General features: G+C 40.5%; 1 protein-coding gene and 1 long non-coding RNA gene across 7 annotated transcripts in view; one reads left to right on the top strand and one right to left on the bottom strand.

Annotated features, from left to right (window-relative positions):
- Positions 1-24,906, top strand: part of LOC129170543 (transcription factor 4-like) — a 231,950-nt gene that overhangs the window by 191,791 nt on the left and 15,253 nt on the right. For all 6 annotated transcript variants that reach the window (XM_054758287.1, XM_054758284.1, XM_054758285.1 and 3 more), the window contains 5 exons: positions 664-808; positions 6,416-6,486; positions 6,641-6,719; positions 13,196-13,275; positions 13,495-13,704. In XM_054758287.1, the coding sequence (XP_054614262.1) occupies positions 664-808; positions 6,416-6,486; positions 6,641-6,719; positions 13,196-13,275; positions 13,495-13,704 (585 nt within the window). The remainder of the gene's footprint in view (positions 1-663; positions 809-6,415; positions 6,487-6,640; positions 6,720-13,195; positions 13,276-13,494; positions 13,705-24,906) is intronic.
- Positions 3,171-24,906, bottom strand: part of LOC129170546 (uncharacterized) — a 45,925-nt gene continuing 24,189 nt past the window's right edge. Inside the window, exons 3-4 of the long non-coding RNA XR_008566630.1 lie at positions 4,883-5,056; positions 3,171-3,614 (exon numbers count right to left, since the gene is read on the bottom strand). This is a non-coding gene — a long non-coding RNA (uncharacterized LOC129170546). The remainder of the gene's footprint in view (positions 3,615-4,882; positions 5,057-24,906) is intronic.

The following is a 24,906-nucleotide window of genomic DNA, read 5'->3' as shown; positions in this document are numbered from 1 at the left end:
TTATAAAGAGCTAAACATATTCAACCCGTACTATCCCACGGATATGCACATTTTCATCTCAGGTGTACCTGGACACGCTGCTGCCTGTTGATGAAACTGAACGATACCGCTTGGTGGCTACGTGGCTAAAGATACTTACTTATTTATTTTTGTATGAAGCTTCTCAGCTCATTATTTTGCATATATAGTTTGCACACACTCATCATGAGCATGAATATCAAATTCATTTTGGGCCCCTAACAATTTTTTTGAACCATTCTTTTTGCAGGGTGGAATGATTACACAATGTGCATAGAATTGGGTGCACAGGTTTGAATTCACAGTCGTCCCTCACTACATCGCAGTTCCAACTTCGGCCCCTCACTCTATCCCAGTTTTTCACAAAGTAATTCATTCATAAATGATCACTGTTTTGTGGTTGAATACGGCCTATTATTAGTTTAAAACATATATATTTACATACATAGATGTACACACATATTTCAGCAAACTGTACTTATTCTTGACTTAAATTAAGCATTTTCAAGCATAAAAATGGCTAAAATGAACCAATTAAATGAACTGAAATACAAATACAAGGCGGAAGAAGCATTCTGATTGTGAATGTTGTTTCTATTTAATGAAACAAAGTGTTTCTATCTTGTTCCTAACCACTCTCTGCAGAGCTATCCAGCACATTCATCAGCAGACATAAACTCCAGCCTTCCCCCCATGTCCAGCTTCCACAGAGGAGGGGGAAGCGGGAGCGGGGCCAATCACTACAGCACCACCTCTTGCACCACTTCCACCAACGGCACAGACAGCATGGGTAAGACTGCTAATTATTACCTCAACACGACACTGCACAGTAATCCCTCGCCACTTTGCGCTTTGAATTTCGCAGCGGTCATGTTATCACGGTTTTTCAAAAATGTATTATTTAATAAATCATGCAGTTTGGTGCTTGTATATAGACTGTTATTAGTCAAGATAATTTTATGTATTGTTTGCCTCAACTAAGCATTTAAAAATAAAAATGGCTTAAAAATTGCTACATGAACTAAAATACAAATATAAGGCATTCGGAAGACCCATTAAAAGACGCTGTGAATGATATGTAGTATTCTTCACTGGTCACAAGGTGTCAGTAATGTTACTGTAATGTTCAGTGAGACACACAAGCACCAGACTTGATTGCCAGAGCAACAGGCTTTTATTGCAGGTTTCAATTACCTCACAACTGGCACAATAATCCCCAACACAAGCTACTGTTGCAGTCGCAACACCGCACGCGAAGCTAAAACTCAACTCTGAACCCCCGACGTCACTTCCTGTTTTATTGCAACACTCACGAGCACGGGTCTTATTTTTGTCTAAAATGACTTAAATAATAAATCTTACTTTGCTGAAATTCTCTTATCATTGTCGGGTCTGGAGCCAATTAACCGTGATAAACGAGGGATCACTGTATCCCAAAGAGACAAGAGATGGAGCATTAAAATTAAATGATTCATTCAATTTGGTCACCACCTTAAATGGGTTATTTTACGAAAATGAATTTGTCAGCTGCTGTGTAATCTTGCCTGCGACCAAAACAACCAACTTTAAAAAAAATAGCCTCAGATGCTACTTCCACTGATATTGTTTTGTAATGGCATGGTCACATACAGATTGAAGCTCACTATCACAGCAAACAGCAGGCAGTCCAAAACTGCAATGAGGAAAAACACTTGTACTCCACCTTGACATCACTTACACTCAGACACACACACAAGCAAACAACACGCCATATGGACCCACTGGTTTGAGTCCAATAGAACAAATACGAAAGCAATAAGAACCAGATTGAAAAGTGTTTTCATGGAAAGATGTTTGCAACATTCCAGAGACTTATTCCACACACATGCACACATAGCTCAGAGTGAGTGTTTTAGAAGGAAACAAGTCGGAGGGAAGTTGGAGAATCAAGAGAAGGAAACAAATGTGATGAAGAAAGAAGTGAAATGCAGTGGATCCTCGCTTTGTGGATCCTTTTGTTTTGCATGTACAGTATTAGTGTGCAAGTGCATATTGTGCTGTCCGCGTAGTCCGTGTGGTGCAGTTACATTGTGTGTTCCACATGTGTGACTTGTGTTACTTGTGGTTGCACCATGAGTGAGGGAGGTGTCCTGTTTGTTTGCTGATTCATTGTAAATAGACAGCACTTCCTCAAGCAAGTTCATAGTATGCAGTATAGTAGTACACGTAGTCCAGGCTTGATTAGAGTGTCAAAAGTAAACATTTGTATGAGTGTCTCAATCAGTCTCGAATAGCAGGGATCTACTCCACAATAAAATAAATGCAAAAACAAGGGTTGATCTCAATGTGACAATTAGGGGTATCCCGGTACAACTTTTTGGCTTCCGATACAATACTGACATTGCAGTCTTGAGTATTGCAGATATCAGCAACCCAGTATCATCACCAATCATAAATACTTTTTTGTAGCGTGGAATGTTTGAACAGGCTTGATCAAGTGTTATTACTCAAAAAGAGAAAAGTCAGCAACACTTGTAGGTATGAGATAATTGACACATTTACTTCTTTATGCATCCGGGGTATAGGTGTATCCACAATGTAGTGATGGCAAGGCATAACGTAGCGAGGCACAAGGTGTCCAACGAAGCGTTTAAACCCTACATTACCCGCCACAGACAGGGGCTGGCTCTTTTCTGTTATAAGTCATGAATTTTTGCTATCTCATGGGAAGTTTCTCACGCTTTGCACAGCATTGGTTATTTGAGGGAGCCGTGGTCTTGCTTTTTTTTGCGATACTTCTTCAAATGTGCAATCAAGTTGGTCGTATTAAACTTCCTTGGTTCTGTGCCATCACGGGAAACTTGTGCGTGACAGGTTATGCACTCAGCTGCAACGTCTTTTTTGGACTTTATTGAAAAAGTACTTCCAGACAGCCAACATGACTTGCATGTCGGCACACACCGGGCGCTGCTGGGTACAAGTGCTGGGGCAGAGTCTGGAATGGACCGCTTGTATCGGCCCGTCAATATTGGAGATTTGAGATGCAGGCCGATATAATCTTCATTTATCTTGCTGATATCGGGCCGATATCAATACAGTATATGATCAGGATACCGCTACTTACACTGCGGGTCAATTATCGAGATGAATTCAATAAAATGAAATATGTCCAAAAGTCAGCTAGGATGGGCTCCAGCTCACCCGTGAGCCTTAACAGGATGAGTGCTGGGATGAATGAATGAATCTCCATCTTTGAGAAAGCATTTTTGCACTTTGTTGACTGCAAAATGTGTTTATTGACTGCCATCTCCAGAAAATATTACATTCATTATCCAAGGTTGCCGACACTTGGCACCAGCAGTCTGCTGTACTCCAATTACAAAGTGAAAAGGGTCCGTGAGGATATGCTTGTTATGAACATGGCATTATAAAACATAAAACATGCTTCCGTTGGTTTTTTAGCTCCATGCTTTGGACAGGAGAACACAGAGGATGTAATTATGTTAAAAAGTGGAGATGTGTCATTTTCATCTGACAGCAACAAAAAGGCAGCAGCCGATTTAGCCACGGTGCCCCAGCTGGAAGGTTTTTTTTTTTTTTCTTTTTGTAAGATTCCCCTGCATGGAATGAAATAATCACATTATATTTATTGTAAAATAAAACATACCCAGAAGATATTGTAAGATTAGCTTTTTCTCTTTGAGGAGATCAGGCAGGCAAACAGAAAAATGCCATTTTCATATTTGCCTCCTATGGCTGTAATCTCATATTTATGAAAAAAGATTTCCCCTGCATATGTTCCACATTTCGCATCCAGTCCAGACCTAAGTTCATGTGTGAGGTTTTTGTCGGTAATCTCTCGGAGGGTTTAGTAGGCCAGTAGTGTGTCGTGAGTGAGACAGGCTTTTTAACCCCAAAACATACGCTGCCCAAAGAAGTCCAGTCCTGACAATCTATTTAATGGATTCATTTGCCATGAAAGGATATTTTTCTGTGTGTGTGCTTGTGTGTGTGCGTGTATGTGTGTGATCGTAAACCTTTCCTGGGATCTGCTATCAGGAGAGATGAGTTGTGAGCATGTCAGACTGTGTGTGTGTGTGTGTGTGTGTGTGTGTGTGTGTGTGTGTGTGTGTGTGTGTGTGTGTGTGTGTTTGTAAGAGTGGAAGTTCATCTGGTGCAGTGAGGTCACATCCTTCCTCTCTGGCGTCAACACACTGCAAGTGTGTGAAACAGATTTGGTTGTACTCAATTCCAGTTTTTCCACACACACACACACACACACACACAAGCATGTGTGGTCCGCAGTGTGTACGCCGCGTGGATGCACATACTGTATATCACATTGAAGTGTTTCACGAAGATGTGAGGTCACAGTTAGGTCCCTTTTAGAAGATTTAGAGCAGGATGTTTGATTCCAGTTTGTGTTGAGCACATTTTTGGACGCGTGCTGTATTGGTGACTGACTGCCTTAAAGTCGCACAGAATTTTGCTCGTGCAGGACCCCCGCAAATCTAGCGAGAGCTCAGTTCAGAGCGTCAAAGCATTTGTTTGGTTTTTTCTTCTTTTTTTTTCTCTTTTATGCTATCAACCTCAATAAGGAGTGATAAGAGAAGAAAACTGTGCAGCTCCAGAACCCTCCACTTCTCTCTTCAATTGTCGTTGTTCACTTGTGACACAATCCAGGTTTAAACCCCAATTATGCCTCACATTATGGAAACATTTAAATTATACAATCCATAGGTACTCATCAGTAATGAATGACAAAGTATGATTGCAAATGAACAGATGGAATTGGCGGCACGGTGTAGCCTTTAGCCTGGTTACTAGCTAGCAGGTTAGAGAAGGCGTTTCTCCAGGCCAAGTCTACATAATCCACACTGCTTACCTGTTGTAGTTCCAGTAATGACTTAAGATCAGACACATGCTGGCCTAGTGGTTAGCATGTTGGCCTTACAGTCGAGAGATTCTGGGTTCATGTCTCTGTTGGAAGAGGAGTTGGCATGCTCTCCCCGTGGCGTGCATGGGTTTTTTCCGGGTACTGGGGCTTACTCACACGTTCCTACAATCCAAATATGCAAAAAAAACATGCATGTTAGGTTAATTGGAGACTCTAAATTGTCCATAGGTATGAATGTGAGTGTGAATGGTTGTTTGTCTTTATGTGCTACACAATTGGCTGGCGATCAGTCCAGAGTGAACCCTGCCTGTCGCCCGAAGTCAGCTGGGATAGGCTCCAGCATAGCCTAGTGAGGACAGCGGTAAAGAAAATGGATGGATGGACTTGCGGTCACTTACGAGCACATATTAACTTCTGTTCAGCCGTTAGCGGTGGTAACTAATTTATTCTATTATTTCCGTTAAGAGTTTTTAGCGTACACTCTGAACGTCACAACTACGTCTTTATTATGCGAGTATGTGCGGTCTGAATGCACAGAAATACAAAGACAGGAAGTGGATATTCTTATCTCTCACTAACGTAACTCTTACTGCGGAAGCGCAATTGCTGCGTTAAAGTATGCTTGTAAACCCCAGAAAATGCATCTACACTCAAAACACGTGAATTCAACTTACAGTATGTGGTGTCTTTGAACGCAACCCCACATGGCTGGCAATGACACGGTTAAAGTGTGATCAGATGTTCTGCTACTACTAAAGAGACTGGTTTTGGCAAATAGATTTTTAGACATGTCTATGTTTTCGCTTGATATCAATTTTCAGTTCATTTGACGCTGTTAATACATACATTTCGTAACCGGTCATTTATTTTGTGTTGATAAAATACAGTAAAAACGGGCAAATTTCAAACATAGTTGCAGTGATTAATCATTATTAATCAATTTGAAAACTGAGATTAATTTGATTACAATTTTTAATCATTTGACAGCCCTAAAACAATACTCGTCAGTTCTGTACTAATATCAGTGCAATCATTTGTGGACAAGATCACACTCCATTCTCAGTCTGGTTGCAAGTGACAGTAGATCCCCTGCATATTTGCGGATTCCCTTTCTCTGCTTTAAATGGTAAATCATTTATTTTTTTATGGTAACTTCAGTAGAAAGTGCTTTGGTGGCGCTATTTGCAGGGAAAACGCAGCACTGTCGCTATAAATCTTGCAAAGGGCGGTGTCTCACAAGTCAGTTCACTCAACATTTTCCAGCAGGAAGATGCTTTGACAAGCTGTGATGTGGTGTAACTGCACGTTATGTAAGTTCACGTGTGTACACCGCCTGCCTGTAACTGCACTAATGAATTTCAAATGTGAGAGGCGTGTTATAGTGTTTAGAGTATCAAAAATAGGCATACTTTTACTATACTTTAACAAATGTGGTTGTTTGCAAGAATACATCCTTCTCTCTCCCACTGTGCATATGTGTGTGTGTGTGTGTGTGTGTGTGTGCGTGTGTGTGTGTCACAGCTAACCGAGCACAGAGTGGAGCAGCCAGCAGCTCACAGACAGGAGACGCCTTAGGGAAAGCACTCGCATCGGTAAGTACAGCACACGCACGGCAAACCTTTCCATTGTAATATCATTATCCACTCCGCTCTTTATTTCGGATTTGGATTTTTGAGCCCATCATACTTGAATTCAGTCCCGTTTCCAACCGCTTGACTCCGTCTGTTGTCGTCTTTCTGCCTCCAGATCTACTCCCCAGACCACACAAACAACAGCTACTCGTCCAATCCCTCCACCCCGGTCGGCTCCCCGCCCACACTCACAGGTAGACACATGACGTCCACCGTCCAGCTGCTACACACCACCATCGTCACAACACAAACACGACAATGTCAGGCTGTTTCTATTTTATTTCGACGTGAACTTGTTGAACATCCTTATCCTGTGCTATTAGACACACGAGATGGGCATCAAATAAAAGTGTGACAATTCAATGATCTCAACTGCTTTTGTCCTTTCTCCTCCCACCCTCTTCCTCTTTAAAGGAAAACTGCACATTTTTGGAATTTGATATAAACACAGGCATAAAAACAGATAAAAAGAGGCAGCTCATTACTGCACGTAATGTGACACACCTATTCCGCTATTAAAACCCCCCCACAAACCTCCATCATTCTATATCCATGCTGTAACCATGTAGTAACAGGCACATGTAATACTTGCAGTATTTTGCCATACTTTCGTCCTTTTAAGCATTCCCGGAACTTGGGTGCATTGATTTCACATAGTAACATAAAAACGGACGCCTACACCTAGCATGAACTTTTCCGAAACAAAAACAGCAGCAGTGGCAGCCGCTCCGATTTGTAGTGTTACTTTTTGGTAGTGGCTTGACACGAGCGCATAGGGGGAGGGAGTGGTGAAGCTAGTCACCAGATGGCTCATAGCTAGCCGGTGTGGTGTGGCAAGGTGTCACTATGCCAGTAAAGTAGTTCTTTGGCGTAACAATGTTAATAAGTAATAATCCCAATGTTGCTGTAGCTTGGTTAATATGCATGTCAAATTATGTAAATGGAGTGTTGATGGCGCTTTTTGGAGTTTTTTTTTTCAGAAGGCTTTATAGGAGGAATATTTGCATCCCATTATGTGCATTCTTAGCTGTCTCTTTTTACCTGTTTTCATATCTTTAGAACACACAGAAAAGAGAAAGACGTGTGTTCAAGTCTCACGTAAGGATTGTGGATGATGGGCGAAATGTCCAAAAAAGTGAAGTTTTTTTTTTTTTTAAATGAAAAATGACTCCTAATAATAGTTGTGCTGAATTTGTCTCTAATTGTCGCTGCAACATTACATGGTGTGATAGTCCTCCGCCGAGCCTTGTGACAGATAGCTTCAATTATGAGCGTCACTTCCACAAATTGTTCACAAACCTACAGGCTCTTTGAGCTCGAGACCCCCCCTCCCCTCTCTCTTTGCTATTATAGCTGTTTGGGATCCTGCTTGCTAAACCATAATTGGTGTTTATGATCATGTCAGAGTCGCTCTACTTTTTTAACAAATTGGAATTGAAACCTATTAGCGCAAACTACATGCAAATTGATATCCTAGGCTAATAATGCTGCGAGAGTGTTTCACAGTGTTGCAGTGAAAATAATTTACCCTGGTGTTTATTACATATATTTGTATTTGCACATGAATATACCCAGGTGATTGTTCATTAATATGCATATGGAAATTTGCATGTAATCTCAATAAAGGCAAAGGGAAAGACAACAAAAAGGGATACATGGGCTCATGAGCTAAGAACAGCGAGACGGTGTTGGATCTAGACGGTTTACTTGGGATGGCAAAGGAGGTGTCAACAAAATATCCACAGACGTATTGATTGTATCATTATGCCTTCTGGGGTGTTGTAGAAATATAAAATAATCACGATTACAGGTGATCCTCAGTCCCCATCCTGGCAATAGCTGGGCTCCATTGTCTTTAGCCTAGAGTACATTCCAGTCATTACGATTACGTTTAACGTCTATTTCTTGTTCCGCTGAATGGTTAGATCAGGGGTGTCAAAATCCTCACATATTTCAACTTTATTCTTAAATAATATTTGTACATTTTCCACTTATTATGACTTTAAGGGAGTATATTATGAATATTATATTAGGGAGAATATTATGACTTTATTCCCATAATATTTTGACTTCATTTATTTTTTGTTTAGTTTGACAAAATCACATTTTCAACACTGTGCTACTAAAATTATGTTGTTTTTTGTCATAATATTACAAGTTTATGCTCATAAAATTGCGACTTGTTAGAATACAATGTTTTTCTCTTAATATTTTGACTTTATTCTCATAAAATTATAGCTGTTTTTTCCATTTTTTATTGCCCAACTTTTTCAATTTTTCTCTTGTAAATTTTCTTCTCGTAATTTTATGACTTTATTACCATATTTTGACCTTATTATCATAATATTATAACTTTTCCCAAACCTAATTTTCCAAAAAGTTACAGATTTATTTAGTTTTTGTGTTTCTCATGAAAAAAACGTCTTTTTTTCTTTAATATTTCGACTTTATACTACTAAAATTACTTTATTTTCCCTAACAATAATATTGTAACGTTATTTTCGTTATTTTTTTAAATTGTTAGATTACAACTTTTTGACCGTAATATTTTGACTTTATTCTTGCAAAATTTCTGCTTATATTTGCATTTTTCCTTTTTTTTTCCGTCTTAAATGATATTTTTAGAATGCGCCACGTGTCAATGAAAAAACAGCTGCAGGCCCTGAAACACTTGTCAGACCAGTGTTGGGAGTAACGCCGTTAAAAATGGTGGCGTCACTAACGCCGCTACTGTTTTCTAGTAACGGGTAATCAGGGTCCCCACGAGTCCTGGAAAACCAAGAAAATGATTGACCAATTTTCCAGTCATGGAAAATGTGGACAATGACAATAAACACAAGATGTCGTGGAAACGGTGACGTTACCCTGGAAAACTATTTATCCTCCCCCTGCCTTGTGAATGCAAGCGGGTTAAAAGCTAAGTGTGTGCATGTCTGTTGTCACCTTGTCTTCTGGACAACGTTAAGGCACAGCGCCCCACGTGACGCGACCAGCCAATCAAATTTGCATGTCTGCTTACAGCAGTTCTGCAACCGAGTGCTCCCATTTGACTTTGTTGCTCCATTTAGCGACTTTTCAGACCCTGTTAAGGATTTAGCACTTTGGGACAAAACTAGCAACTGTAAGTTGGAAAGTGCTGCTATTATTGAGCCGTATGACGTTATAACCTGTCTCTTTAGTGCCTGAAAATGTCCTGGAAAATAATTTCAGGAAAAGAGTGAGAACACTGCTAATAAATGACTATTTCAAATGTTACAATGCCGTTACCGACAGTGAAATGTGTCTTGTTATTTTGCACTGATACCTTAACAGCTGTTATTTGTACACCGGCTAGCTCACAGAGATCTGAGGTTCGTGAACGAGTCGAGTCTTTTCAATGGCTCTATTAAGAGAAGAATATAACCGATTCACAGGTATAAGAATATAAGATGTCATCGTTCACTAAAAGGAGCCGTTGAAAAGACTTGACTCGTTTGCAAAAACATCACATCTCTCACAGCGGCAAGCCCAAGAGGTCTGCGGTGTTAAAACTGCTTTCAATCTTTATGTCGTAGCTACAGTACATCAGTTTGTTCGGAATATTACATTCCGGGGATGAGAAATGAATGCACGTAAATATATCACGTTCGAACTCGTGAAGTCTTGGTTCATAATAAGACGCCCGACAACCTGAAAGTACAAACAAAACACGAGGAAAGTAAATCAATCCATCCATTTTCGCTGATCGCCGCTTATCCAGTTCAGTTGTCACAGTGAGCTAGAGCCAACCCGGCTGGTTTTGGGTCTGACTACATCCTGGTCTGGTTGCCAGACACATCTATACACAAGCATTCACACTCACATTTACACCGTCACAGAGCTGGAACTGAACTGAACCCACACCACCTGCGGTGACGAAAGAAAGTATTAGGAACATTTCCTGATACAATGCGGAGACTGGCATGGTCATCAGACAGTGCCTATTATTGTGTCGTAATTGCTAAAAACTCATCTCATCTTGTGACGCCCCTGTTAAAAATGGTTTATAGTCTGTCTAATACCGTTGGTCAACAGTCTAAATGTTGTTGTACTTGATTTACAGTATTGACCTGAACTAAAAACAGTCTCAATAGACAGGTAGTCTTATTTTTGGGCTTGTAGGGATTTATATGTGTCGGAAGCATTGTCTCTCTTCCTCTCTCTCTCTCCCCCGTGCACTTAAAGTACATTTTAGAAGATTTGTGTAAAATCTGAGCTGGTACAAATGACAGAGTATAACAGAAGCAACTTTCAACAAAAGCAAATGGCGTTTTGGTTTAGAATATTTGAGTGACATAACACCGGAAGTCACAACAGAGGAGGTGATCGATGAAGTAGAGTCATCAAAGAACTGCCAAGCAGCTATGAAATGTTTTATTGTAAGCTGCCAATTGTTATTTCACTGATAATGAGAAAGGGCGGTCGTCTTATATTCAGTGTTGTCTTATATTCGGACGAACACGGTAATTTGAAAGCTACTCCAACCAAAGAATAATACTCTCATAGTAGACACTCATGAAGCTTGTCATCTCTCAAAAGCTCATGTTCATGTAAATTCAACAAGTGACTCGTCTGGCTCCACTAGCTAATGAGACCTGTCAATTTGGATGCGACCCTTCACAGCAAAACACACACTTGCACAAAAAGCCGACCGGAGACACAAAGCATGTTTGTCTAGCGGAGGGCCAATGCTAATCAGCCACTTGTACTGTTTTCAAAGACACAAATGTGATATTTGCATTTCTGTTGGGAAATATGATGAGTGGATTTGGCTTTTATGTCCAAGCGTGACGAGTGGACCTCATGAGAGGTCCTTTGAGTGTAAAGATGTTTTTATGTTGCTTTGTACAACGTGTCATTCACAATCTAAACTGGACTGGGGGTGAGAGGTGGGGTACATCCTGGATTGATTGCCAGTCAATTACGATAGTCTATTCATCCATTATGCTCATATTGTGGAACCCGTTTAAGTCGGCTGACTCTTGTAGACATAAGCGGTTGTCAACACAGCCTACACTAAAACTAGCCTTTGCTTCCACATTTACTTGTAGCTTTGGCCAGAGACCTCAGAAGAATGGACAAAGTTGACATCAGTTTCCTCCATTTGTACATATTTGGATTTGGATTCTTCTGTTTTCATTAGGATATTTTATACGCTCATCTAACAGAGCTTCAGCGGTAATTTTCTTGTATGTCTTGATGACAATAAAACTTGAGTACATTTGCTAATACGGTTGTCCCTCGCTACATCACGCTTCGAACATTACACCCTCACTCTATCACGGTTTTTGAAAATGTAATTAATGAATAAATGTTTGTACGTATTTGGCCCAAATTAAGCATTTCCAATCATAAAAATGTCAAAATAAACATAAATACAAACATAGGGCTTTTAGAAGATGCTATATTTAGTGTAATATCTGTGACATTGTGTGCGCCTGTAAGAGACGTAGATGTATGGCGTAAGCTAGCTACTGTAGAGTTGCTGAGTGTTAGCATGGTTTGCAGTGTGGAGAGTACCAGCGACTGGCGTGAGTTGTGGCTGACAGTAGCTCCTGTCTGAATCAGTAGTCAACTATACTTGTCACTAGCTGTCAGGAACGTTCCAATGAAACAATAGCCACCAAGTATGCTGCCATGCTATTTAGTGTTATTAGAGTGTTATTTAGGTCTCTTCTTATTATCTCAAGTATATTGGGTAATACCAGTGTAAAAGGGACTATAGGAGTGTTATTTCATGTCTAGAGGGCTCTAATAATGCTACACATTTGAAACACATTTCCACATAAACGGACCCATTTTTCATAGAAATGATCCCTTTGGGTCTCACATTTTATACCGGGGTCGACCATGTATGTCGACATCGGCTTAAGCAGAGAACAACACGGTGGAGCGGGACTTGATGAGTTGGTTGACATAAGCGAGGCCGAGTTAAGCGGGTTCTACTCTTATTACTTTTGAACAGAACGTATCTCCTTGAACCAAACATCGTATCAATAACATCCATCATGAGCATGACTGCGATTTGTTGCACATTTGATCAACATTGTACTGATAATGTATTGCAACATTTATGTTGCAATTTCTACTTGGTTTTTATTTCCCGCTCTTGACTTTCATCCAGATTAGAGTTGCAACAATTAATCAATGAATGGATGGTTAATTGATTATCCAATTAATCAACTATTTTGGTATTCGATTCATCTTTTATGATGAAATATCCTCTGATTTCAGCCTCCCAAATGTGAATATGTTATAATTCCTGAGTCCTCTATGAAAGCAGACTTATTATCTTTGTGTTTGAGGCAAAACAAGATATTCACACACATCAGCTCTGACGATCAGCTCTTTTCTGATATGTTGTGGACTGTACCAACTGTTTGTATTTGTTTCATATTGATTTGTGCCTAACCCATTACTCGATTAATCAAAACAACAGGCTTCAGATTAATTGACCAAAAAAAAAATCATTAGTTGCATCCCAATCCAGATCAATGGTTTTCATCACTCTGTTTCCTTTTCTTGCTCACATACTGGACATCTACATATTTGTGTTCTTCTGCACATGCAGCTTTGTACGGCCATCTTCCAAAATACCTCCACATTCCTTATATGAATTTGTGCCAATGATTCCTTGTTTCCTCTCTCCTAGCTGCCAGCTCAGCTGTCTGGTCCAGGAATGGTGGACAGGGAGCGTCATCACCAAACTATGAGGCTCCACTCCACTCGCTGGTACGCACACCCACACCTTCACAAAGTGTCTGGAATATATATGAGGTGTTTTTAAGAGCTTGACTTCACACTTATTTGTATTTTTTGCGGTTTTCCTTTCCAACAGTAAAACTTATTCACCTATCACAATTCTTGTGTTACTCAGTCGACAGTACTTTGTCCTGAGCTGGGACTGAACGAGACGATTAAAGAAAACGTCTGCATGTTTACAACCCGCAGCAGAGTCGCATTGAGGACCGGCTGGAGCGCTTGGACGATGCCATCCATGTACTGCGAAGCCATGCTGTGGGACCATCAACGGGCATGACCAGTGGGCACAGTGACATGCACAGCCTCATTGGGGCTGCACATACGCACAACGGTTCCATGGGCTCTCTGGGAAGTGGCTACGGAACTGGACTGCTGTCGGGCAACAGACACTCCCTCATGGTAGGACCTGCTTATGTTATAGCTATATGTGGATGGTGCTTTGTTTATGTGCAACGATGGTAAACAGTATCTTAGGGTGCATTCACGCTTGTAGTCCAGTACTCTAGTACGGATCGAAAATTTAAAAAAGATACTTGAGCCCAGTTCCAATAGTGTTCACCCTTGTATTTTTGTCATCAGCTCAAATAATGCCCAGTAAAGCATTGATTAGGCTGCATATGTGACGTGTACCATAGAACCCAGAAGAATATGTTGCGTTAGTCAAAAAATGTATGAGTCGCATTTACCTGTATTTATTATCGACTTATCGGCAGAGCGAGCTTTTATTTTGTTGTTTTGAGGAGTGTCATGGTGCTGTTCCTAACAACATTAAATTCCAAACAGTTGCGATCTCCAAACTAGACATAATTAGTGTCTAAACACCAGGTACCACACAGGTAGCATATAGTTATTGTTGCACTTCACTTACAGACACATCATCTCCAAGGTAGTAGCATACTAGAGAGCATATTGTGACAAAAACTGCCCAGTATGCTCTGTGTCATATGATCATCTATTTGTGTGCCTAACAAGCTCAACTCAATGAATTGTTGCGGCCACTCGGTATCGCCAAAAAAAACAACGACCACCCTACTTTACCTTAAAGGCAGCACATGGTAAATTATATACTGTATATGTTTTGATATTTAAGTTGACTGTAAGTCGCAGGACCAGCCAAACTGGGAAAAAAAACAGTGTGACTCCTGAAAATACTGTGAAACGAAACTCACATTCAAAACCACACAATGTCTTCTGGTTAACAAATTTCCAGAGGATTTTTTTATTTTTTTTTTTCCATTGTGGACTTTTTACCAGCTGAGATGCATCGATGAGGACATAAATCACATAAAAACTCAGATGTGTTGCAAGGAGATGTGTTAGATTAACTCTTATTTTTTTTTGCTACACTGTCTGTTGGGTTTTGCTATGCATCGCCTGGTTTTGCTTGCATTTGGTGACAACATAATCGGGGTTTTGGTGCGGCTTGCCTCACTCAGCACTACAGTCCACTCGCAAGGTGGACGAGACCCATCTCTCAGGCGGCTGAGATTGGAAAAGATGAGTGACTTTTGCCTTTTATGTCCAATTGAAATGATAAACAAAGGAGATGTGGGAGGGTTTGTAGGAAAGGAAGATTATGAAACACATAAACACTTTCAGATGCCTGAAACATGTTCAGTCAGGCCTAGTTTGTTTATTCTTCTTTATGCACCTTGCGCGCCATTACACCTTTACACCTTTCCAGGTTTTCTTAGGTCTCTACTGTGACATCATTTACCAGGTTTCTAAAGACGACGATGTGCTATTACGCAATCTCCTTGTTGCCACTTGTAGTTTTGTCATTTCAGTTTGTAATGATAATACTGTCGCCACCTTAAAGATGAAATGACAGTTTCGTAGAAGTTTCAACGTTTCTGCCTGGATTTCTGATTTACTGCCAACTGCCTTTAAACTTGGCGAGTACTTTGCGAGTACACTTGTGTTGTTGTACGAGTTATTGTGGCAGAGTTAAAAATAAAAAAAAAAAAGCAAAAAGATCACTGGAACAAGCAGCTGGAATTAGTTTTCTCTGTTTCTCCCTTTGAGATAAGGTGAGAAGCTCTGTCATCCGGGAGAAACTCGGAGTAGAACCGCTGATCCTCCGCATTGAGAGGAGGATTGGCCCTCTGCTGTTTGCAGATGATGTGGTCCTGCTGGCTTCCTCGAGCCGTGACCTTCAACTCTCACTGGATCGGTTCGCAGCCGAGTGTGAAGCGGCCGGGGTGAGAATCAGCACCTCCAAGTCCATGGTTCTCGTCTGGAAAAGGGTGGAGTGTCACGTCCGGGTTGGGGATGAGATCCTGCCGCAAGTGGAGGAGTTTAAGTACCTTGGGGTCTCGTTCACGAGTGAGGCAAGGATGGAAAGCGAGATCGACACGCAAATTGATGCAGACTCTGAATTGGTCCGTTGTGCAGAAAGGCAACGCTCTCAATTCACCGGTCGATCTACATTCCTACCCTCAGCTATGGTCAACACCTTTGGGTAATGACCGAAAGGACAAGATTGCTAGTACAAGCGGCCGAAATTTGTTTACTGCATAAGGTCCCTTAGAGGTGACATGAGAAGCAATGTCATCCGAGAAAAACTCGGAGTAGAACCGCTTCTCCTCTGCATTGAGAGGAGCCAGATGAGGTGGCTTGGGCATCTGGTCAGGATGCTTCCTGGATGCCTCCACGGGGAAGTGTTCAGGGCACGTCCGACCGGCCTCAGTGAAAACCCAGGACACATTGGAGAGACTATGTCTGTCAACTGGCCTGGGAACACCTCAGGATCCACCGGGAGGAGCTGGACGAAGTGTCTGGGGAGAGTGAAGTCTGAGCTTCCCAGCTTAGGCTGCTACCCCTGCGACCCGACCTCTGATAAGCGGTAGATGATGGATGCACGGATGGACGTTGTACATTTTTTTCTTCTGTTAACAGCTTGGACGGCGTGAAATAGGAAGTGTTGAACTGTTCATTCTGTGTTTTGAGCATCTGCCTGTAAAACATAGTGCCCTGTGTCTGTTTACTGTATGTGGGCAATTACATTAGTGGACCACACTGTCAAAATCCCTCAGGAACACCCCAGACGCCACGGGGGTTGTATTCTCAGACCACCCGCGGATTGAGATGGGGTAACTTCCTTGGAAAAGTTAGGGAAGCGTGCACGTGGGCTTCCCAGCATGCCTTGCGGTTTCTAAATGAGTATAAAATGGATTTGTTTTGCATGCACTGGATGTTAGTGTGTTAGCGTCTATATTGATACCCACATAGTGTGTGTGGTGCCGTTACATTGTGTGTTCCACATGTTATGTGGTGTGTTATTGGGTTGATAAGCTCCTGCTGGTTTGTGATGTAGGAGGAAGGGTGTAAACATATATTTTTTTTAAAAACACCTCCTCAGGCAAGCTCTTTTGCTGCTGCCTTTCTGTGCAACTCAAGTTTTACCAATGCATGACACATGAGAAGGGGTTTACACCAATAAACGGCTTCAATATGGAGATTAGAAGCACACAATGCTGGGGTTTCTCACAAATAAAGCAAGTATGCTTTGATCAAACATCCACAGGTCGTGAATACGCTGTATACATATAGAAGTGTACTGACGGAAGTATTCTATTTGAGATACAGCCTAGGTGGTAGTATTTACTTGGAAATGTGTTCTCTCAATGCAAAACATCTGTGGTAGCGATGCGCGCGTGTGTGTGCGTGTGTGTGTGCCACCCCCATGACGGTACTGCTGGTCAACGTCACTGACAACACATTTTCTTCTCACCTCAGTTGCTATCCCAACTCGTAAGCATATTGCTTCTGTTGTGTGCTTAATGTTGAGATGTTCAAGTTTAATATAATGAGAACATGAAATCACAAAGCTCAGGCTCGAGACACACCCAAACACCTGGTTTACTCATTACTGATGTGTGTGTGTGAGCAGGACATGAGGTGTGGTTTGTTGTCAGGACAGGACGTAGCCACGATGACCTCGTCTCTTTCTCTGCTTGATTAAAACATAATCACAGGAACTGAATCGCATACAGTTCACTGTTCGATGCATTCAAAAAGCATAAACATCTCACTATTTTATTTAATATTGTAAATAAGTGGTTAATATGTAGGATTGTGCTGGGATAGCATCTCTTATTAATCCTGTGAGGGAAATTCAGGATAAATAAACTTTGTGTGTATGTGTACTTCATCCTGTACTGAATTATTGGCGGAAAAACAGGCTTATTAAGCGAGTGTGTGACTACACACACGGTCAGGACGGTGTAATGGTTTACCTGCAAATAACTTATTGAGTTTTGGACATATTTTCTGCCCATCTGTGTTTTCATCATGTTGACTAGATGTATTCAATTCACTCTCTCAGTCTTACACACACACACGCACACGCACACACACATGCAGCTGTATGTAGTTTAGTTGTGTTTGGGACAGACGCCTGCAGACTGAGGTCATAACTGTGGGAAAACAGGTGGCAAACTGATGTGGGTGAGCGAGTGCGGGGAAAGAGAGACTTCCACATGAGCCATGAATGCAACATCCATGTACGGCACATACAGACTTGGACACAACCAGTACACACATTTGGAAGTGAACATTTCCTTTAAAAGCGCAATCGAAAAGCACTGAAGACCAGATGTAGTAATCTGTGTCATTGCTTTTAGATGTGTTCTTGAAGGTGCTTTAAGTCTGCACTGGATTCGTGACACATTGTTAAACTGGACAATTGCTTCCATATGTGCTCTTATCTCATTGCCCTCCGAAAATGAAAGCACATGTCAGATGTTCATAATTGTTGGGGCACCAGAGGGCGCCAACTATTGGCCTTTGGCGGCTAAATGAGTTAGAATTAGGCTTTGGTGACCATATTTTGATGAGCAAAAACCATGACACACGCAGCAATGAGATACTCAAGCGAAACTTGACGTTTACTCAAAGGTGCCTTAGAATTTCAATACATTTAAAGTACGCCTTGTCTGTACAGATAGAAAATTGTTATATTACAAACCAAAGACACATTTCAAAGAAAATCTTTCAAAAACAGAACGACACAGGAACCTGAGGATGAAACGCTTGTTGAGTTTTGGAATGTGACCAATATTTTCCCCAAAAATGTGCCCTCCAAAGTTGCAACAACTTGGGAATTTGAACCACCATTGTGCATGACATCCCCAATTTTACAAGACTTCAACTCCGCAAGCATCAGAGGATTAACTGCATGTGTTTTGCTTTTTCTGTGACTTTTTGGCAACACAAATTCAAAAATCTGCCAACACTGCATTATGTCACATGCAGCAAAATGTCCTTAGGACACTCGATTTTCACCATTGTCTAAAAAAAAACCCAGGACGGCCAAGAAATAGGACATTTGGTCACCCAAAATTAGGCTATCAAATATATCTAACAATTATGTTAAATAATTTGCAATGAAATTAAACAGCATGGTAGAGCTACAGGGACATCGCTCTATCATGTTTTTTTTTTATTAATTAGTTAATAAATGATCGCTGTTTGGTGGTTGACTATGGCCTCTTATTAGTCAAAAAATATTGAAATACAAGTCATATGTAGCATTCTGGTCATGAGGCGTCAGAAATGTTACATTGATTAGGCGGATAAAATGGTCTCCTCCCGTTCCGTGTGGAAGTGGTACGGTTTTGGCTTCTTACTTTGTCTTTCTCCCCCACTCCATTTCAAACTATTTCTTGAGTTTATAATAAATAAAATGGAGGCTAACTAGTTAGCTCGGTAGCTTGCTATTTGCTACGAGCGGCAATCATGTTGGGCCCCTCGTTTTATTTTTTAATCATGACCTATTTTTTGGTGGAATTGTCCCCACCCACCAACCCCTCCTACCCCCACCGTACCGTGCCGCTGGCCAATACCAGTCATGATAAATAAATTGAAAATTGTACAGTTTATACATGTGATCAGAATCCGTACGGGCAGCATAAAAACCTGATGGGAGCACTCCTAGTCTTCACTGTAATGTGGAAGGTGAGGCCTCACTCATTTCACCTGGATCTGGAATGAGTGTTGCAAAAAACATGAAAGGCCAAAGAAAAAGCAAAACATTCATTCATGGCGTCATATGTGCGAGGCCTTGTGAGGGACTGTTGAGTTATTGTGCAATATGTTGATGTCGTGTGGCGTTACGCAAAGTGAGCTTTCAGGCAAATGTTTCCAGAATTCTACAAGCTCAAGGGCGTTCACGGCATTCCACCGTACATCTGTAGCAAAGTTGAAAGTTTGTTTTTCATCATCCTAAAATATTAAAGGAAAACGGTGACCACGGTGCTCTTTATAGTGTGTTGCTGGAAATCAATAGGCAAGAATAATCATTTAAAGAACATATCCAACCACAAATGTCAGCATGAATAACGGGTAAAACATGTAGCACAGTTATTCCTTGTAAATAAGGTGTCCTAAGTCTAGTGATCATCAAAGAGCACACCTGTGCCTTCAGTAATACTATTAAGATTCACTTGATAACGGTGAGTTGTGTTATCATCCTCAATGCCGTACATATTTATCTGAAGTCATGACTTCCAGCGTTGTATGGTAATATACAGCTCTGAGGTATATTACTATTGCCATTTCCGCTTTGTCTGCCTCAACCCTTGCTAGCTGTGTGTTAAATGAATATTTATCACCAAAAGAGGTTGCAGTCATTGGATATTTTTCTTTTGCCTTATGTTCATCGGGATCACTACATTAATTACTGTAAACAACCTGTTTAATTGCATAATATAACAGTTTTCAGCCCCTGGCCGAACAAATATAATGTAAAAATGCACCAGCGCGAAGAAGAAAGCACATTTTGAAGTACGCATTTATTTCCCACATGTAGCAAACCACAGCAATCCCGATGTATACCTTTTTGCTAAAAATCCCATGGTCTCACTCACTCCTTTCTCCACCCAACAGAAAATTAAAAAAATACATATATGTCATCACATTGGAAAATGTTCCTCTATAAATGTGTGTGCATGTGTGTGTGTTTGTGTGTGGATGTCGTAAGAGCAGGTGCTTTCCTTCAGGTTGCACAGAGGGGATATTGTTCCACTCGTTGTATGAAAATATGTACATTGTTCACTGTAGCGTGTGAGTAAGCCCATTAGGTTTGTTGAGTGAACATAACATTGTTATAATATTCCTCTAATTAATATTCACCGATCTAAACTGTAACATCCAGAGTAGAAATAAAAATCTTAATTTTTATTACTAGTTTCCCCTAAAAATGAACCTCATTTATTTTTTTTTGGACCAGTGTGACCAGTGCTGTGTTCTAACTCCAGTCCCAGGAGAAATGGTATACATGCGTGTGTTCAAAGTAAGGAACACGGCCGTTTGCCTTCTATTTGGTAGGTTTATTGAGCTGTGGTAGAATCAGAGAAAGTCAAACATAAGTTTCATTTGTGTGTCTCACAGCAGCTATGGTGTGTTCAAGGACTGGCGAACAAAAATGTGAAAATGATGCAAAAACCTGATCCGTGGAGCATAAAGACATGAACGCGTAAAACATATGAGGGCTTTGTAACAGCGGTACATGTCAGGTCGAATTGATTTTCTAACATATTTAGGAAGTATTACAGACGTGTTTGTGTTTTCTTCGGAAAAAAATAACATTTTGTGTATATATATATATATATATATATACTGTATATATGTATTTTTATTTTTTTACCAAAAATCTGTGAACTTGCGGGGCCGTGCATGCTGAATCGCAAAAATGCAGGGATCCACTGTACAATTTACAGTTATCAAATTGACTTGACTTTATTGGCTTCTCTCAGACACACTTCTACAGCGGCACTACTTCCTGCTGGTTAAAAAATGTGGGTTTTTATTCTGGGTGTAAAAAAATCAGGAAAGTGTGCATGTCATGGACTGTTTTTCTTTCTCCCTTCTTCCTGTGTAATCAGCACACCCGCTCACTCCGCTCTCGAACACACACGCACACACACACACACACACACACACACACACACACACAGAGATAACCAGCATTGCATTTGGCAGTTATTCAGTAGCATCACCCCTGCGTCTTAATCTGGCTGTGTTTTGTCACGTTATTATTTGTTTTACCACAAATACAGCGCAGCCTTTCTCACTATATGCCGCAAGGGCCGCTGACCTTAGTGTGACCTTGATGTCCTGCACGGCCCCCTAATTTGCTTGATCCTTCGTCTGTAAAACACGCTACTTTAATTCAACATGAACACGAGGGAAGCGCCTTTGAGTGATTTTCCTTGACTGACTATAAGACAATAAGCATTATATTATACGATGATTGTATGCTATGATGATTTTAATCATAATAATAATAATTTATAACATATGTAGATATTAAATCTACATTTTTTGATATTGAAATAATAATAATAGTACATTTTGACATTAAAATGTACAGTTTATTTTTCTTAATATTATTGAATTGGTATTAATGTTTCAGAAAATACCAAGGGTGTATTTCACATATAAAGTTACATATGTTTCACTTTTGCTTCTCCCAGCTACTGTGGTGCATTCAAGGACCACCGAACAAAGTGCGACATATCAACGCACGAGGAAAAAACAATATCAGTGCAGCATAAAGACATAAACATGTAAAAACTAAATGTACAGTATGCTTCACTATTTATGAATTATTGCAGACTTGGCGTGAATGCTGTGTTTTCTGCTGAACAAAAGGCCTATTTTTGGGGGGGAAAAATGTAAAAAAATTTGCGTTGTTGCAAATGCTCAGTCGGGAGTACTTAGGGATCCACTCTACTTCTGTTCTGATTGGACTGCACGGACATGCTCAGAATGAACCTGGCGAATGATGAGGTTTGAGGGCGTGGCACCAATTTGCGGCAACGGTGCAAGCCTCTAGAGCAGCAGATCATGTATGTATGTGTAATTTATTTATATTTCTCTCTGCCGTCTGTCTCCTCATCTTCCCTTCCTCACTGAACTAAATTAAGGAAGAGAGAAGGAAGGCTCGTTAAAATATAAAAGCCCGCCATTAAAAATGTACGCCAGCCTCTCTTTTCTCCTCACTGCTGCCATTTTACATTTGGGAATCCAGGCAGTGATGAAAGACAAAAAGAAAAAGAAAAGACAGAAAGATGAGTGGCAAATAATAAATAAAGGAGCACACGGATGTATGGATGGACAGATGGAGAGACACTACCCATGAACACTGACTAACGCTCGTCATGCCGACTGATGCATGGCCGACATTTTGTGATATTTACATGCAGCGAGAAAGGACTTTGGCAAGGCCTCGTCGTTCGTCGGCGGGATGAACAAACAGACACGCTCAATACAACTTCATTTACGCTGCAGTAGCCGTGCAATGCGTCCAAACACAAGTATTTACAATCCTATAGTGCAATATTATAATCATCTGAACTACAACACAAAGGATGACGCCTGCTGACGGCGAGTGTGATCCCAAATTATTTTAAAATCATCCCCCCCCCCCTCCAAAATGGTCAGATTTTCTCCTTCACCACTCCGTTCTTTCCGCTCAGTGGCTGGTTTGCCCAGTGAGCCAGCACTGCCCCTGGGATAACATCTGCAGGAGCCCCCAAGGCTTCAACTGCTTGGTAAATTGGAGAACGTTTTGGCATGATTTTATACATAATATGCCGAACTCTTTTTCATTCTAATTCTAAACTTCCTGTTCTATGGAAGGTGCTTTATAAAAAAATATCACTTACTTGCTGTACAGCCAAATAGCTCCAAATACATCCATCCCTCTAATGCAAGAAATGCACATCATCATTGATGATTAAACGATTAATGCAAGATTATTGAAGATAACCACCCCTCATTCAACAAACATTGTACATTTATAATAACTGTCCTGCATGTTCAAAGTAAAGCAAAGATCTGTGAAAGGAAGGGTGTACCATTCATAACCACAGGATGCCGGAAAAGAAACTGGCATCACCAACACATGCACATACACGTGGAGTGTATACACACACACACACACACGTAAGAGAGCCCATCTCGTGCCAAAAACAGTGAGTCCCCGCTGGAAGCTGCTTGGTGCTCTGGGAATTAGAAATCCCACAATTAAACATATGGGCATTAAGATAATTGTCAGTTGATGTGTTGTCGTGTGCGTGCGTGCGTGCGTGCGTGTGCGTGTGTGTGTGCGTGTGTGTCCGACAGATGGATAGGAGGATTCAGCCATGCGCACACACACATTCATTCATTTACACACGTGCACCCATATAAAATATATACTGTAGAGAGATGATATATAAAAGGCCACACAAGTAAAACCAAAAAAAAAAAAAAACGAAACATGCATGTCAGACTTTCAGATATGATGGGACGGAAACACACACACCCTTGTCAGTGTGGGGTCTTAGAAAGGTAGATAACGCCCTCCACAGGCCAAGGACAGAATTACCAGGCTGGAGTGGAAAGACAGTGAAATTAGTGAGCTATTAGCACAGGACAATAAAAAAATGCAATCCAGTTCATTATTCCTACAAAAAAGTACTGAAGGTCAAATAAAAAAGTGAGACTGTAATTATATGTGGCAAGTAAATAATGACATTGTTTGTTTTGAATGAAAAGATGTTTGTTGTCACTGATATATAGTGAACAATATTCATGTTTCTTTTTCATACACTGCAAAATTGGAAGAAAAGCCCACACGTGTCAGTAATAAAGACAGCAATAAAGATAGTAATAAATCAATCTAAAAAAGGACTATTCAGATCGGGGGTGCCCATTACGTCGAACGCGAGCTACCGGTAGATCGCCAAAGTACTTTGCGTTGATTGCGTAAACATCACTTTGTAGTTGTCATATGACACGAGTCAGCTGACGTTAAGCTCCCCATCTCATTCACTCGTCCTCCCCTGCAGCGTTTCAAGCTACACATGGAGATGCAACTTTCATCTTTATTATTCTGATTACAGATAAACTAACTCAGCAGTAAGATGTCTATACCTATAACAAAAGTTATCTGTTCACTTGTCGCGGCTAGTTATGTAGAAAAAAAGAAGTATATTGTTTGACGGCTTTGCTTCCTGTCATGAACTCCACTACAGAAATCAGTGTTTTCTACACGTCCGCTTCTTAAACTATTATTTCATGGTGAAATGGAAAACGTGCCCATTGCTGAAACCTTTTGAATATGTTGCCTTGACTTCGGCTGCATTGTCTTTTACATAGTCATTTTCAGTTCTCGTACATCGGTAATGTTTGATAGCAAATGCTAACTGGATGTAATACATGAACTGCGTGTCCTAATGAACGTTACACAGCTATTTTGACTGACATATCATTAGTATTCAGGTTATATATAATAACAACAATAGTATTTTGAAGTTTACTGGTTAGATTTTGATGATATACGTGTATAACGTACATAAATACGTACTCATCATACATTTTTTAAATAAATATAATAAATATGTATATTTTATATATATATATATATATTTTGTGTATTTGTAGTAGATGATGTATGTATTATTTTTTTGCTATTGGGTCCGCACCCAAAAGTGGGTTGCAGATCTGTTCTGGGTGGGTCGCAGACAACTTGTCAAGAATTACATTAAAATATGTAATACACAATGCTTTGTTTTGTTTTTCATCTTTTGTTTTTCATCTTCTGTCATCTTC

Source organism: Dunckerocampus dactyliophorus, chromosome 17 (assembly GCF_027744805.1).
Source record: "Dunckerocampus dactyliophorus isolate RoL2022-P2 chromosome 17, RoL_Ddac_1.1, whole genome shotgun sequence".
NCBI classification, from domain to species: Eukaryota; Metazoa; Chordata; class Actinopteri; order Syngnathiformes; family Syngnathidae; genus Dunckerocampus; species Dunckerocampus dactyliophorus.
This window is presented reverse-complemented; position numbering and strand designations above follow the sequence as displayed.